The sequence below is a fragment of the Callorhinus ursinus genome, unplaced genomic scaffold, assembly GCF_003265705.2.
Source record: "Callorhinus ursinus isolate GAN/ISIS: 27379988/994484 unplaced genomic scaffold, GSC_fseal_2.0 scaffold12, whole genome shotgun sequence".
Lineage (NCBI taxonomy): Eukaryota > Metazoa > Chordata > Mammalia > Carnivora > Otariidae > Callorhinus > Callorhinus ursinus.
The window spans coordinates 46,181,481-46,195,271 of NW_027397074.1; the positions used below are offsets into that span (position 1 = coordinate 46,181,481).

Sequence of the window (13,791 nt, forward strand, 5' to 3'; positions counted from 1 at the left end):
GGCAGGAGACCTCCATGCCTCACGTTTACTCTCCTGGTCTAGAGGGACAGAGGCCACAGGAGGGGGAGGTCTGGTCTCTCAGAGTCCTGGAGCCAGGCAACAAAGGCCTGGCAGTGAGTGAGGATTTAGAGGGGTGGGAAGGAGGTGGGAAGGTGGGGAGCCCCTGAGACAGAGCCGCGGAGTTGGCCCGGAGCCGATCTCGGAGCGGAGGAGGGGCTGCTGTGGGGTTGTTGCTTCAAGGCCTCTCCCTCCCCCGGCCTGCTGGTGTAGGAAGCTGCATTGCACCCGCAATTTCATCCACATGAACCTGTTCGTGTCATTCATGCTGAGGGCCATCTCCGTCTTCATCAAGGACTGGATCCTCTACGCGGAGCAGGACAACAACCACTGCTTCATCTCCACGGTGAGTGCGCTGGCCCCTGGTGGGAGGGCCCTTCCGGGGCTCCCTTCCCTGTGATTCCCCCCCTCCCCCCACCATCCAGGTGTTCTCGCGCGGGCGAAGGCATTGTCCCCAGTGAATGCAGAAATCCGGGAATGACCATGAGTTGCTAGTAACCCGCGAGACCCCTGCTCCGTGTCCTTTTCTGTCCCTCAGTCTGTGTATGTACTTGGCCGAGCAGATGTGGAGCGTCGGGTGGAAACGCCAAGGCTCGCTTGCCCAAGAAGGGAACTAGGCTCAGAGAGAGGGTTTTCCGGGCCCCTGGTCATTTAACTAACCGGTGGCAGAGCCGAGGGGCTGCTTGGCTTGGGTCTCTCCAGACCATCTCCCCAGTTCTCATAACTCTGGAGGTGAGCAGAGGAGATAGGTTTTGATGGAATAAGATGGAAAGAACAGCCCAGAGCACAGGGTCTTGACCCAAGAGGGCACATGTGGAGGGGGCAGGGGGATCTGTCTGAGATTTCTGGGGGCCGGGAGTCTCCCCCTTGATGTCTAAAATCTTTATTTGACTCAGGAGCCTCCTGCGGGCTCCTCTGTACTCCCCTTACCTGGAGGGGCTGGAGAAGGAGCCTAGGGAGGGGAGCGGGCCCCGTGCTCACCCTACCCCCATCCTTTTCTGACACATGTAGAGTTGCCTCCATGGGCAGCTTCGACTCAGAATCACAGGATGCCGCCATTTTTAACTCTTCGAATCCAGGAATGTGGAGTCTTTTAGATCCATGGGATGTTTGAGCCCAAGCATGCCAGAGCTGAAGGGCCCTCTGGTTTCTCCCTGCTCCTGCTGGGCGGGACTTTCAGGGCTGGGGGTGGGGGGCAGCAGAGGGGGCTTCCGGCCTCCCTCACCCTCCCCACCCTCTCCGCAGGTGGAATGCAAGGCCATAATGGTTTTCTTCCACTACTGTGTCGTGTCAAACTACTTCTGGCTGTTCATCGAGGGTCTGTACCTCTTCACCCTGCTAGTGGAGACCTTCTTTCCTGAGAGGAGATACTTCTACTGGTACACCATTATAGGCTGGGGTAGGTCACTGGCTGTGGCCCGGACAGACTCAGGCCTCAAGGCCAGCTACATCCTCGGTGCTGCTGTCAGGGAGTGTTAGGTCAAAGGAGGGAGGCGCTGTCTTTTCCCGTAGCAGATGCCACACGTCTGGTTCTTGGACCCTTTCTTGCTCTTCCTGCCCATAGAAAGCCCACCGTCTGGAGGATGTGATATGCTCGGGAATCCTGAGAAGTGAGATAGCCAAAGGCCTGGGGACCCCCAGGAGGCACAGGTGTGAGGGACAGTTAGGGTCCCCAAGACTCCAGGTCTGAAAGGGAGACCTGCCCCATGGGCCAGAACCCCCTGTTTGACTGGGGGACAGTGGCTCCCAGGGGCCCCAAATCTGAGCGGACCCCGGAGCCTGTTGGTTTTCCTGTTATCACCAGGCTCCTTTTTTTGTTCTCCCAGGGACCCCAACTGTGTGTGTGTCTGTGTGGGCTATGCTGAGGCTCTACTTCGATGACACAGGGTGAGTACGTGCCCAAGAGCCAGGGCCAGAGCCCCGAGTAGGTTCTTACAGGTGGGTCTCAGTGGCTGCCCAGACTGTACCCCCATCCCCAGCCCCTGCCTGCACCCTGATCGCACCACGGGTGGACCCGCCCAGCCACATCTCAGCCAGAAGCTAGTGAGAATGTGCAAGGTTTTCAGAGTCCCTCTGTATTTCTGGGCCCAGCTCTGAGTGTCTGTTTTCCTTTTACGGAGGGGAGGAAGGGTTTCGAGGGTGAGGTCACACCCTCACAATCCTGAAGGGGGAAACATGGCCCTTGCCCAGGAGCCCATTGGTGATTCTAACTATGGGGCTTCACTCCCTGCCTTGACAGGGAGCAGAGGGAAGGACCAAGGCACCAGAAGAACCAGAACTGGGCTTGGGTCTGCAGCATGCCTGGAAACTCTCCAGCCAGCCCCTGGTCAGAGAGCTGCAGGGGCAAAGCGCCACAGTGGGGCCGGGGGCATTGGCTTGCAGGCTCCCAGACCTGAGCTTAATCTCTCTTCTTTCTCTCCGTCTGTCTGTCTTTCAGCTGCTGGGATATGAATGACAACACAGCTCTGTGGTGGGTGATCAAAGGCCCTGTGGTTGGCTCCATAATGGTGAGTGTCCTTGGGACAAGGATGAGGAAGAGACGGGGGCCTGGGCAGAAAGCAGAAGAAGGAGACAAATACAGAGGTTACTGCACAAGCCAGCCTTCTCCTTTTTCCTGGCTACATTATATTTGGCAACATGGATACGCTAGTTAAATGTGTTGGACATTTATATTTTCTCATTTCTCCTCATAATGAAAAATGCTACTAGGAGCAATTCTGTGCACTGTTTTGAGCATGAGCATTCCTTTCGACTAAATCTCTAGAAATGGAATTGATGGGTTGGAAAGCGTACCTCTTATCATTGCCTGTGCTTGTAACATCAATCATTTAAATTTTTGCACAGGCTCCTGGGGGATAATGGTAGCTCATTGTTTTAATGTGAATTTCTCCATATTGCTAGCACAGTGAGGTACTTTTTCCCAAACATTTATTGACAATTTGTTTTTATTCTGATTATTACCTGTTTATTTCTCTTGCTCATTTCTCTTTTGCTTGCTTTGCTCAATTGTCTTTCTAATTGTTTGAAAGATAGTAACGCTTTATCTGTTAAGCATGTTGCAAGTATATTTCCAAGTCTGCATAATTTTATACAAACTGTCAGGCTTTGTCTTTGTAAATTCTGAAACTTATTTCTCATTATGGAAGGCTTTTCCAATCCTAAGACATAAAAGTATTCTTAGTTGTTTTATAACATGTTTATGGATTGTATTATTATAGATATGTCCTGAATCTAGCTAAATTTTTATTTCTTTGTTCTGAAATGTTATCTAATCATCTTTAGTTTCTTTTTCTCCCAGTAGACAGATATTCCACCCTTTCAATTATTTTTATTAAATAGACCCTTGTTTCTCAATTATGTTGAAATGTCACTTTATCATGAACATTCAGTATAGTCTACTTGTATTCTATGCTATGTTACTAACCTGTTTGGCTGTTTCCACGGTGAATGCCCCCTAGTGCTAGTTATTATAACCTGGTAGTGGGTTTTGATATCTGGTATGTTAATATCCCCTTCTTTATTCTTCGTTCCTTCAAAATTTTCTTTTAAATTTTATTTATTTATCCATTTGAGAGAGTGAGAATGGAGAGAGAGCACATGAGAGGGGGGAGGGTCAGAGGGAGAAGCGGGCTCCCTGCTCAGCAGGGAGCCCGACGTGGGACTCGATCCCAGGACTCCAGGATCATGACCTGAGCCGAAGGCAGTCGCTTAACCAACTGAGCCACCCAGGCGCCCCGTTCCTTCAAAATTTTCTTGTTCAGTCACTCTTTCAGATGAGCTGTCAAATATCCTTGTCAAGTTACAAAAAGAGTGTGGTTGAGATTTTTAGAGAAATTGCATTAAATTTATAAATTAATTCAGAGAAGTGATTTTCTTAAAATATGGTGTCTTCCTCTCCAAGAACATGGCCTGATTCTCCATTTATTTAGTCTTTCCCATAGAGTCATTTTGTACAGCTTTTCCATTGTCTTATTCAATTTACCTTTAAAGTGTTTTCCAGTTTGGGTGTGTGCTGTGTCTGGAACTCATTCTATCATTGTATGTGTTAGTGGGTTATGGCTGGTGCATAGGGAAGCTGTTTGTTTTTGTGCATTTTTTCTTTTCTTGGTTACTTTTCTAAACTCTTAGTCATTCCTGTCCCTTTTCGGTTGGTTCTGATGGGTTTTCTAGGAGGAAAATGATGTAATCTGTATATGAAAATAGTTTTACTCTTTCCAGTATTTATACCATTTATTCCTTGGTTTTATTTTATTTTATTTTTTTATAAAGATTTTATTTCTTTATTTGTCAGAGAGAGAGAGAGAGTGCGCCCAAGAAGGGGGAGTGGCAGGCAGAGGGAGAAGCAGGCTTCCCGCAGAGCAAGAAGCCCGATGTGGGACTCAATCCCAGAACTCTGGAATCATGACCGAAGCCGAAGCCAGATGCTTAACCGACTGAGCCACCCAGGCATCCCTATTCCTTGGTTTAGGGGTCATGAGGATGGTGTTTGCTATATAGATTTGAGCAGTCATTCTTCATTGAATTAGGAAAGTTTCTAATCCTGGCTCATTTTAGTGTGTATTTTAAAAATCAGGAAATCAAATGTGTTTTGGAAACATTTATTGGAGTGGTCCCTTCCCTTAGTGATGGACTTTTACAATTTCCAATTTTTCTTCTTCTGAACAATGCTACGATGGATATATTCATGCATATCTGAGTATGTGTGAATATGTCTTTAGAATAAGTCTCTAGGAGTGGAATTTCTGGGACAAGGGTATGTACATTTAATATTTTCATAGATATCAAATGAGCAGAATACAAGAGTACTCATTTCTCATGTCTTTGTTGATGTTTTGATTATCGAACTATTCACCGATCTTATGGGGGTAAAGGTAGCTTACTGTTTTAATATGTTAATGTAAGAAATATTAGTAGACTTGGGTTTTTTTGGTTTTGTTTTTGAGTTTGGTTTTTTTTTTTTTTTTTTTGCATTTCTGGTATAAGCCTTTATGACCATGATCTGTTTGTTCTTTTAATGCACTACTAAATTCTATTTGTTAATATTTGGATTATAGTTTTTGCATTGCTCTTTGTAAGTTCTCTGGTTTTGTGTGTGTGTGTGTGTGTGTGTGTGTGTGTGTGTGTGTGTATGTATTTGTATGTTTTCTTTGTTGTAGCAGAGTTTTGTTAGCTTGATAAGCAATTTGTGAGGTTGTCTTTTTATTTGCTTTTAAACAATGAAGTAGTCTGTAAATGACATCTTCCCTAAAGGTGTTGTGAAACTGGTCTGTAAAGTAATCTGGGCCCAATGCCTTTTAATGCACACATCTTTGATTGCTTTTTAAATTTCTCCTAAGGTCATTTCTCTACTCAGATTTTCTACATCTTCTTGATTTGATTTTGTTTCTTTCAATTTTCCCATTTTGTTTTTCTCTTATGATTTAAAATATTCTGTACATCTGTTGTCCTCATTCTCATCCCTAAATTTATTTAATGGTATTTTCTCCTTTTGGATTTGACTAACCTATGCAGTGAGCAGCAGGTACTGTGCTGAATTCCCGGGACTGTTCAGGCCCTGGGCTGGTGGTGGGGAAGAAGACTTAGAGAACTGCCTTTGTGGAGCACGTGGAAACAAACCAACAATGCCAGACCCCAAAATAAAGTTTTTATCGATCAACTCCACTTTTCTCCCTATTTTTTATAATGAATTTTTATCTTTATTAATTTCCTTCTTGTGAAAGTAAAATGTGTGGCACTTTCCCCCTAGCTTTTGATTTGAATGCTTAGTTGTTTTATCTTCAGTATTTATTATTTTTTCATAAGTTAGTATTAAGCCCTACATTTTTTTTCTCCAGCTGTAGCTGCTTTGGCTACATTCGGAGGCTGTTGCCTTGTGGTCCTCTCCTTGTGCCTTGTTTCTATTTATTTGCTCCCCGTCCTCCCCCCCTTCTCACTGTTTAGAGAGATTTTCATCCCTGATCTTTCTCTGAAGGTAAATGCTGTTACTGCCATTCCCAGGCAGTCCTTTAATTAATAATGCTTATGGTTGTCCATTCTTGTTCCCCATGTTCCATTACCCTGAACTTGGAGTTTCTCCAGAGGACAGTTTCCACCTCTGCAGGAACCTCTTCTCTGTTTGGTATTGTTTTCCATGACCCTGATCCTATTTGCTCTTTCTCTTCTAGAAATCGCCTACTTTTCTGGCTCACTCATGATAATCTTTCCTGTTCCTCAGTACTTCTATGAAATTCTTTTTCTTCTGTCTTTTCTGTCATTTTAGCAATAGTAAGTGGTGAGGTAAATGAGTGTTCTCATGCCGCCATCTTGGATTATAAGTCTAGAAGGGATTTTGACTGGATTGTGGAGGGTCCTGTTGGGGCAATAACAGTCCAGGCAAAGGCAGGGGTGTGGACAGTCTTTGCCCGGAATCATTTCCATCTACTTTTTCTTTGCTCTTCAGGTTAACTTTGTGCTCTTCATTGGCATCATCATCATCCTTGTGCAGAAACTTCAGTCTCCAGACATGGGAGGCAATGAATCCAGCATCTACTTGTAAGTACCATTATATGAACACCATCATCCCTTCCAACAGCTGTGTGGGCCCTGCACTCAGGTCACAGGAGAAGGCCTAGGTTTTGCTGGCAGGGTAGACTAGCAGGGGCATTTGCAAGATTTCTTTCTGATTAAAGTGCCTTTAAAATGTAGTTGCCTGCCTATCCTTTAGCCAACCCAGTTGCTAATCTGCATGGTGATTATGTGGGAGGGAAGAGAGAGAGGATGAGACGGTCAGATCCTGTGTCCCATTAGGAATCAAGATGGAAAATACCAGAATCTGGTATTATCCTTAGGGTAATTAGGGTCTTAGCTGTTTAGTAGTTGGATTTCCTTTGGGGATTTGGGGACTATGGGAAGTTCATGAATGCCACTGGATGCACTGTTGCATGATGTCCCCACCACCAGTCCAGCGTGTACAAGTCGCTCAACCCCCACTAGCAAGCCGGGTGGACATTTTTGCTGGTCTGGGTATTAGAAGGGGGGAGTCCTTTCTCTTCTCCACCTTCTTTCAGGGCAGCTCTATCTCTGGGTCTGGTCTTCCTCCTGCAACTCCCTCCTCCCTGAGCAGAGGGACAGTTGATATGTGTGAGATCGATGGGGTTTGCGGGCAACCCTTAACATTGAGTGTAGCATTTTCTCCATTTCCATGACCATTTGGCTTGTTTTCTACAAGTATTTTTGTAGTCACATCCCTAACAGCATGTCCCACTTGCTCTGTCAGCCTTCCCCCAGCCCTCCACCTGTTCTGAACCAGACTAAGTACCTTCTGTTTCACACATCTTGCCTGATGATCAGGAGAATGACCAGCTGGGTGTATGGGGTATGGGTACACTTCTGATGCTGGGGAGCAAGGTTGATCCCCTGTGGTTGGCTGGAAGGGCCAGATGGGCACAGAACATCGGAGCGCAGTCTAGGATTCTTTCCGTGGGCAAGGTAGAAACCGTATGGTTTTCTACCTTGTTGCCTCCTCAGTTTTTTAAGAAGGGGGCAGATTAGAAGGGGCCGAGGTCTTCTCATGGCATTGGTGGGGGATTGGTCCTGCCTTCATTGGTGACCCCATCCCAGGGGCTCAGAGCCTTGGTGGCTGCCAATGGATAAGTGGAACAGCAGAAAGACCCCAGCTGACCATTGTCCTGGACAGAAGGGGACGCAGGATCCACAGACCAGTCCCAGGTCCTTCCTCTCCTTGGGGCTTCCCCAGGGAGGCAGAGCTTGCCCTTGGTCTGTAGGTACAACTTGGGCACCTCCCCTTGTGGAAGTCCTTCCTGTGGGAGTGGGGGATCTGCCCAGGGCCTGGGTTGGTCAGCCTTGTTTTCCCTGCTTTTAGGATGATTACATTACATTGGAAAAGACCCTCCACCTTTTTTTTTTTTTTTTTTGCTATCCATTTACTGTCTTTTTTCTTCCATGTTTTTGCAAGTTTTTACCAACCCATGCTTATATGTATGTGTTATGTCATCAAAAATTGTTCATGCATATAAGTCATAAAGTCTCTGAGACCTGGCACTGAGGGGTCCATGGGGCTGGCTCCCTGCAACTGACTGCCCTCAAAGGATCATCCTTGCCTTAGTCTCCAGAACCACAAAACAGGGCCCTTGTGCTCCCTTCACGTCCCCGTCTGGCGTCAGCCCTCCTGCCCTGGTGTCTGCTCCCACGCGGTTATTTCAGACATCTGAGGCTAGCAGTAGCCAAGCCGGCCTCTTCTCTCCTTTGAGCTCTAGCCTTGGTTCCCCCCACTCTCTGCTTCCTGGTAGGAAGTGTTTCTTCTTCTTCGGTTCCTGGGATCTCTTCTCTGGCAGGCTCTCCCCGCTTCCTCTCCCCCAGCCTGTGCAGGGATGCACACAGGGGCCCAGCTGCATCCTAAATAAGGACACTCCACGGCCCCTGACACACACTTCAGCTCAGGCAGCAAGAAGCCCCAGGGTCTGGTGGAGAGAAGGGTGGGGCTGGGAGCTTGCGAGTTACCACAGACGTGGAGCTGTAGAGTCTTCCAGGCTTCCTGATGCATAGACAAACGTTTGTCAAATGGTTTATATGTTTAAGTGCCAGTGTTTAAAGAACCAGCTAGTTGGTTTGCTTCCGTTGCTTGTCTGAAGCCCCAGAGATGGAAAGCTCAGATGTGGTCTCCAAGCCGGGGTGGGGCTCACGCGGGATAAGGGACCAACTTGATCCTATGAAATTTAGCAACATATGTGAGCATTTGCAGGGTCAGGGAGACCCAGTGAGGGATAATCAAAGTGACGATGCTGCTGGGGATTGCAGAGCTCCTAGCAGCACTTGCCGCTCAGTCCATGCACATTTAATGCTCAGAAACACCCAGTGAATCTGGTGGGCTGAGTCACCAACTGTTCAGGATAATCCCCATTTTACAGCTGAGAGAACTAGTTGTCAGTGAAGGGAAATGAATCCAGTAGGACCGGGCGAGGTCATAGCTCTGGTATAGCAGGGCCCTTGGCTCTAAGCTTGACTGCACCGTCTTTCCTGTCCTCCAGGAAGTTACAGATGAGAGATGGTGCTAAATAAGTGTATAAACAAGGCTTCCTGGAAGAAGAAGCCCCAGTGGGATCCAGCCTTGTAGAGAACTGCCCCACCTGGAGTGCTCTGGGCCCGGGAGGTGTCTGCTGTCGGAGAGGGGAGACTGTGGGGGGGATGGGAAGGGGCAGGACCTGGTGGAAGAGGAGGTTTCAGGGCAGTGCCCGAGTCCCCTTGGGCCACCAGAGGTATGCGCGGGGCTGAGAAGCCCCTTCAGATCTGCCCACAACAGCTTTCCGGTTTTTTCCTCTGTTTCCAGAACAAATATAAGCCTGGGAGTCCCCAAGAAAGCCCGAGAGGACCCCTTGCCGGTGCCCTCAGACCAGCATTCACTCCCTTTCCTGTAGGTTGGTTCTAGCTGCTCAGATGATAAGGGTTTGAGACATGGCTTCTGTTGGGGGCTTGGACCCCCGCAGGGGGCGGCGGCGCTGAGCCACCCATGCCCTCACCTGATGCTCCTGACAGAACGAGGGGCTGGCCTCAGGCCTGGGGCAGTGGCCAGGCATGGAGCGTGGGCCTGGGTCAGGGCTTGGCATGTGCTCTGGCTCCCTTTGGTCTGGGGTGGGGGCTAGGGCTCAGCCTGAGGCTGGGGTCAGGGTTAGTCGGCCCTTTCCGGCCCTTAGCTCTGTGAGAAGCCAGCTGGCTCAGAAAGGGGAGAGTGAGCTTCCTGGGCGGGCACCGAGTGTGCTGAGACCGCCTGCCTCCAGGAGCTGGCTGTCCTCCCAGCGGCCTCCCCGATGCAGGATGGGCGTGGGAAGCCACCTCTTGGCTCTGAGGTGGGGGAGGGAAACCCCACACGTATTTCCCTTGGGGACCTCACAGAGCAGGTCTGCATGGCCTCTTGGGGTAAAGGAAGGGGAAGGGAAGAGACACTGTGATGTTGATAGTCAGCAGGGCTGTTTCATACCCGGTGTCTGAAGGACGGCACCGACTCTAAAGACAGGCTCTGTCATGGCAGGAAATGCAGCCAGGAAGCTGTCAGTCCAGGAACTCAGCCCACAGCCTAAGGCCTCCAGTTCATGTGGGGCTCCATTTTCCACTTCCAAAGCACCCCTCCCCTGTCTAGGAGCACCGCATCCTCACAACTCCTGTTAAGGATCAGCAGCGGGGAATGGTTACTCCTGTTTTGCAGATGGAGAAACTGAGGCCCAGAGATGGAAAGTGGTACCACCTGAGACCACCCAGCAAGTCAGAGTCTAGACAAAGCCTTGAGCTCAGGCGCCCTGACTGCCTGGCCCCGCCAGGCTGGGGAGGGGGCACAGAGCGTGAGCTTGTCCTCAGTGGTGGGGGAGGAGGTAGCAGTGGGCAGGGAAGCTCCAAGATCTACTGAGCTGAGCTTCTGGTTTGGAGTACCAGTGTGGTGTGCAGTGCTTCCCTGGGCACTGGGCCAGGGTTCCGGGGGTATACACCATCTTAGTACCACGAGGGACCCCATGGGGAAGGTTCAGTTCAGACTGAGATGTTCTGCAGGCCTGCCAAGTGACCCAGTGCTGCACTGATCACTAGGAGCAGGGCGGAATAGACAGGGGTGCTGCCCTCCAAGAGCTCCCCCACAGGGGTCTCTGTCTAGCATTCTGTCGGGTATTCCCTGGGGCTACGTACAGCCAGCCCGGGTAGCTCTGCACACGAAAAGCACCAGAGCATCCATGGAGGTTAGCCTGTGACCAAAGTGGGGATCGAAGAAACCATGTGCTTCCTCCCTGGGTTATAGACGGGAGTGCTGAGACCCAGAAGTGGCTTTGACCTTCCTGCAGATACACAGCAAAGCCTTGGCAGAACCAGGCCTGTGAGCCAAGGCTCCCTGGTTTCCAGATGGAGGCACGGGCCCTGTACCTGCTGTGGGGATCTCCAGCCTTCCGATCCATTCCCACCCAGCACCTTTGCCTGTTTCTTATCTTCCCTTGGGTCCAAATCAGAACTGAGCTCACCAGCCAGTCTAGGGTTATGTCTTCCTCTTGATTAAATTCCTTTCCCCTTTGGCACCAGTCGTAGTAACATTTTAGAGGTTACGACATCTCTGCCTTTGTCACACCTGTCTCTGGCTTTTCTGCCACCCTTTTGTATTCTTTTCAGTGGGTCCTTTTGCACAGAGCCATTGAAGTTTTGGGAGAAGTGGAGTGTTTGGGAGGAAGGGCACTTACCTTTGTCCCTAGATCCTTCTCCTGAGAGCCCTCCCAGGCATCAGCCCCCCTCCCCCACTTTGTCCTGCCCCTCCCATCAGAGACCCACGTCTTTACCGGGGGTCTGATCTCCCAGCTCACTTGCCACTAAGTGGCCTTTGGCATACTCTGAAGAAATCAGAGGAGTCTGTATTTACTGTGGCCAGGGCCCAGGAAGGGCAGGGACAACCCTTTGGGAGCTCAAGGAGGAGCCGTCTCAGAGGAGAGCAGCTGAAGCTTTAGAATTCAGGTTGAGGGCTTAAGCCTGGCACGTAGGGGGCTGCACCTGAGGTTCGGGCTCTCAGACTCCTGGGCGCCAACCAGGCCACGGTTGAGGAATCAGGCCACTGGCTATAGGAGAAAGTAGCCAACCTTTCGATCTGGGCCAGGCAGGGATAAATCTGGAGACAAGAATGGCTCCCATTCCCGAATGTCCAATTAAGTTCTTTTAAGTTGTGAGAAAAACACTTACACGTGTCCATCCATCTCTTCGTATGTATATGAAACAAGACCTCTGACATTCACTGAGGACACATGAAGAAACTTCTCAAATACGTGACTTCCTCACAACAGTGCTTCTCAAGCTTTGAGTTGTCTGTGGATCACCTCAGGATCTTGTGGAAAGGTGGATGCTGAGTCTGCAGGGCTGGGGTGGCACCTAAGATTCTGCATCTCTAAGAAGCTTGCAGGTGGTGCTAATGCCGCTGGTCTGGGCGGGAGAGCATCATGCCGTCCCCTCACATCCCACATCTGTAAGGTGGGCCAGTAGTGCCCACCCCACCGTGCGGTGTGAACCAAGGGGTGCCAGTTTTTAAACGAAAACCATGCACTTGACAGAGGCAAGGGTCCTGGGGGGACCTCGGCTTGCCTCATCTTTTAAGTGTGTGACTGATTCTTGCCTCAGCAAAATGACATGTCTGCACATGTCAAGGCCCTTCAGACTTACTCTCAAAGAGCCAGAATCACAAATTACGAATCGGTGAAATGCCCAAGGTCTGGTCTCTTTGTGTGTCTCTGTTCCCATGTGCATTAGATCCCCTCAGCTCAGGTCACCTGCAGGTGCTAGGGCTCCATGCCACATGGTGCCCGAGGAAGGTTTGTGGAGGCCGCCACTCTTCTGCCGTCTGATGAGGTGACACAGCCCTCGATCCCGGTCTTACATGCTTATGAGAGAAGGAAAAGAAGTTTCTGTGGCTTGTCCCCACCCAAGCATAAGCAGGACCCGTGAAGAGCTAGAACAGATGGAAATTCAGCCTGACTTCTCTGAGGAAGTAGAAGCTCTGTGCCTCACCCAGTGGAATATAGAGCAAGCCTTTCACCCGGGGCTCCCCTGTGGACGCCTCCTTTAAGATGATTTGTTTCTGCAGGCAGTGGGCCAGTGCCCAAAACGTGCCCCTGTCAGCCTTCAGCCCCTGCCTGTTGGACTTTGATCAGGAAGTCTAGCCCAGCACCGTGCCGTAGGACTTTCAGCAGGGATCGACATGCCCTAGACCATGCTGTCCAATGTGGGAGCCACTAACTACGTGTGGCTGTTGAGCCCTTGCGATGTGGCTAGGGTTACTGAGGAAAGTGGATTTCTAATTTAATTTAATTTTAATTCAAATAGCTGCAGATGGGTCATGGCTGTCCTATTGGATAGCGCAGATTTAGGTTAATTAGCCATCTCTTCCATCCATCCCACCTCTGTTGCCCCGGTTTGCCCACGCTGAGCTGCCTGGGAACTCAGAGAGGAGGAGGTCCAGGCGGAAGAGTGAGTGATATAGAGGAGAAAGACCAGTGAACACCCAAGGCCAGAACCGGCCTGATTCAGGCTGGGTCGGCCCAGGCATGTGTTTCCAGCTGCCCATCTTGCCGAGGGACCTCCGGCAAGGCCGTGCTCTGAGCCTGGCGCCGACTCAGTGGACAGCTTCCAGGCCCCTGCTTGAGACCCAGGCCTGCCCCCCACCTTCAGAACACACGTGCCCTCCAGCTCCCCTTACCTGCTGTGGACCCAGTGCGAGTGCTTGCTGTGTGCGTATGTCTCCATGCACACACCCGTCCACGTCTGGGCATGCGTTTCTAGGTCCAGAGCTGACCATGTCTTGGCCCCTGGCTTCCTCATTCTCTTCCGTGTCACCGCGCCCGCCCTGTCTCTGCACCTGGGCTCCTCTGCCCTCCCCTGAGCCGCGCGTCGCTCTAGGTCCACCTCAGTTCCTTCATTGCCCGATGCCCCCAGCTGACAGAAGTGCTGATCTTGTCACACCCAGCAGCTGCGTGCAGAAATGCTACTGCAAGCCACAGCGGGCTCAGCAGCACTCCTGCAAGATGTCAGAACTGTCCACCATAACTCTGTAAGTGTGCGTGGCGTGGCTGTGGCCGGGAGTCCTGGAGGGGAGGGGGCCGCATGCTGCCGCCGCCGGGAGCTTGCACCTGCCGGCTAGCTGGATGAGGGCACAGAGCGAGCTTTCTGCGCTGTTGCATGTTGGTGTCTGTGTGTCTTGTGAGTTCTCTGCAACCTCAAGCCATCGGG

At 50.4% G+C, this 13,791-nt stretch overlaps 1 protein-coding gene across 7 annotated transcripts in view; it reads left to right on the forward strand.

Moving 5' to 3' along the window:
• Positions 1-13,791, forward strand: part of ADCYAP1R1 (ADCYAP receptor type I) — a 57,970-nt gene that overhangs the window by 32,392 nt on the left and 11,787 nt on the right. For 4 of the 7 annotated variants that reach the window (XM_073899027.1, XM_025873311.2, XM_073899028.1 and 1 more), the window contains 6 exons: positions 271-403; positions 1,303-1,456; positions 1,884-1,944; positions 2,495-2,564; positions 6,497-6,588; positions 13,529-13,612. In XM_073899027.1, coding sequence (XP_073755128.1) covers positions 271-403; positions 1,303-1,456; positions 1,884-1,944; positions 2,495-2,564; positions 6,497-6,588; positions 13,529-13,612 — 594 coding nt within the window. The remainder of the gene's footprint in view (positions 1-270; positions 404-1,302; positions 1,457-1,883; positions 1,945-2,494; positions 2,565-6,496; positions 6,589-13,528; positions 13,613-13,791) is intronic. The other 3 variants (XM_025873314.2, XM_025873315.2, XM_025873312.2) reach the window with 2 other exon arrangements.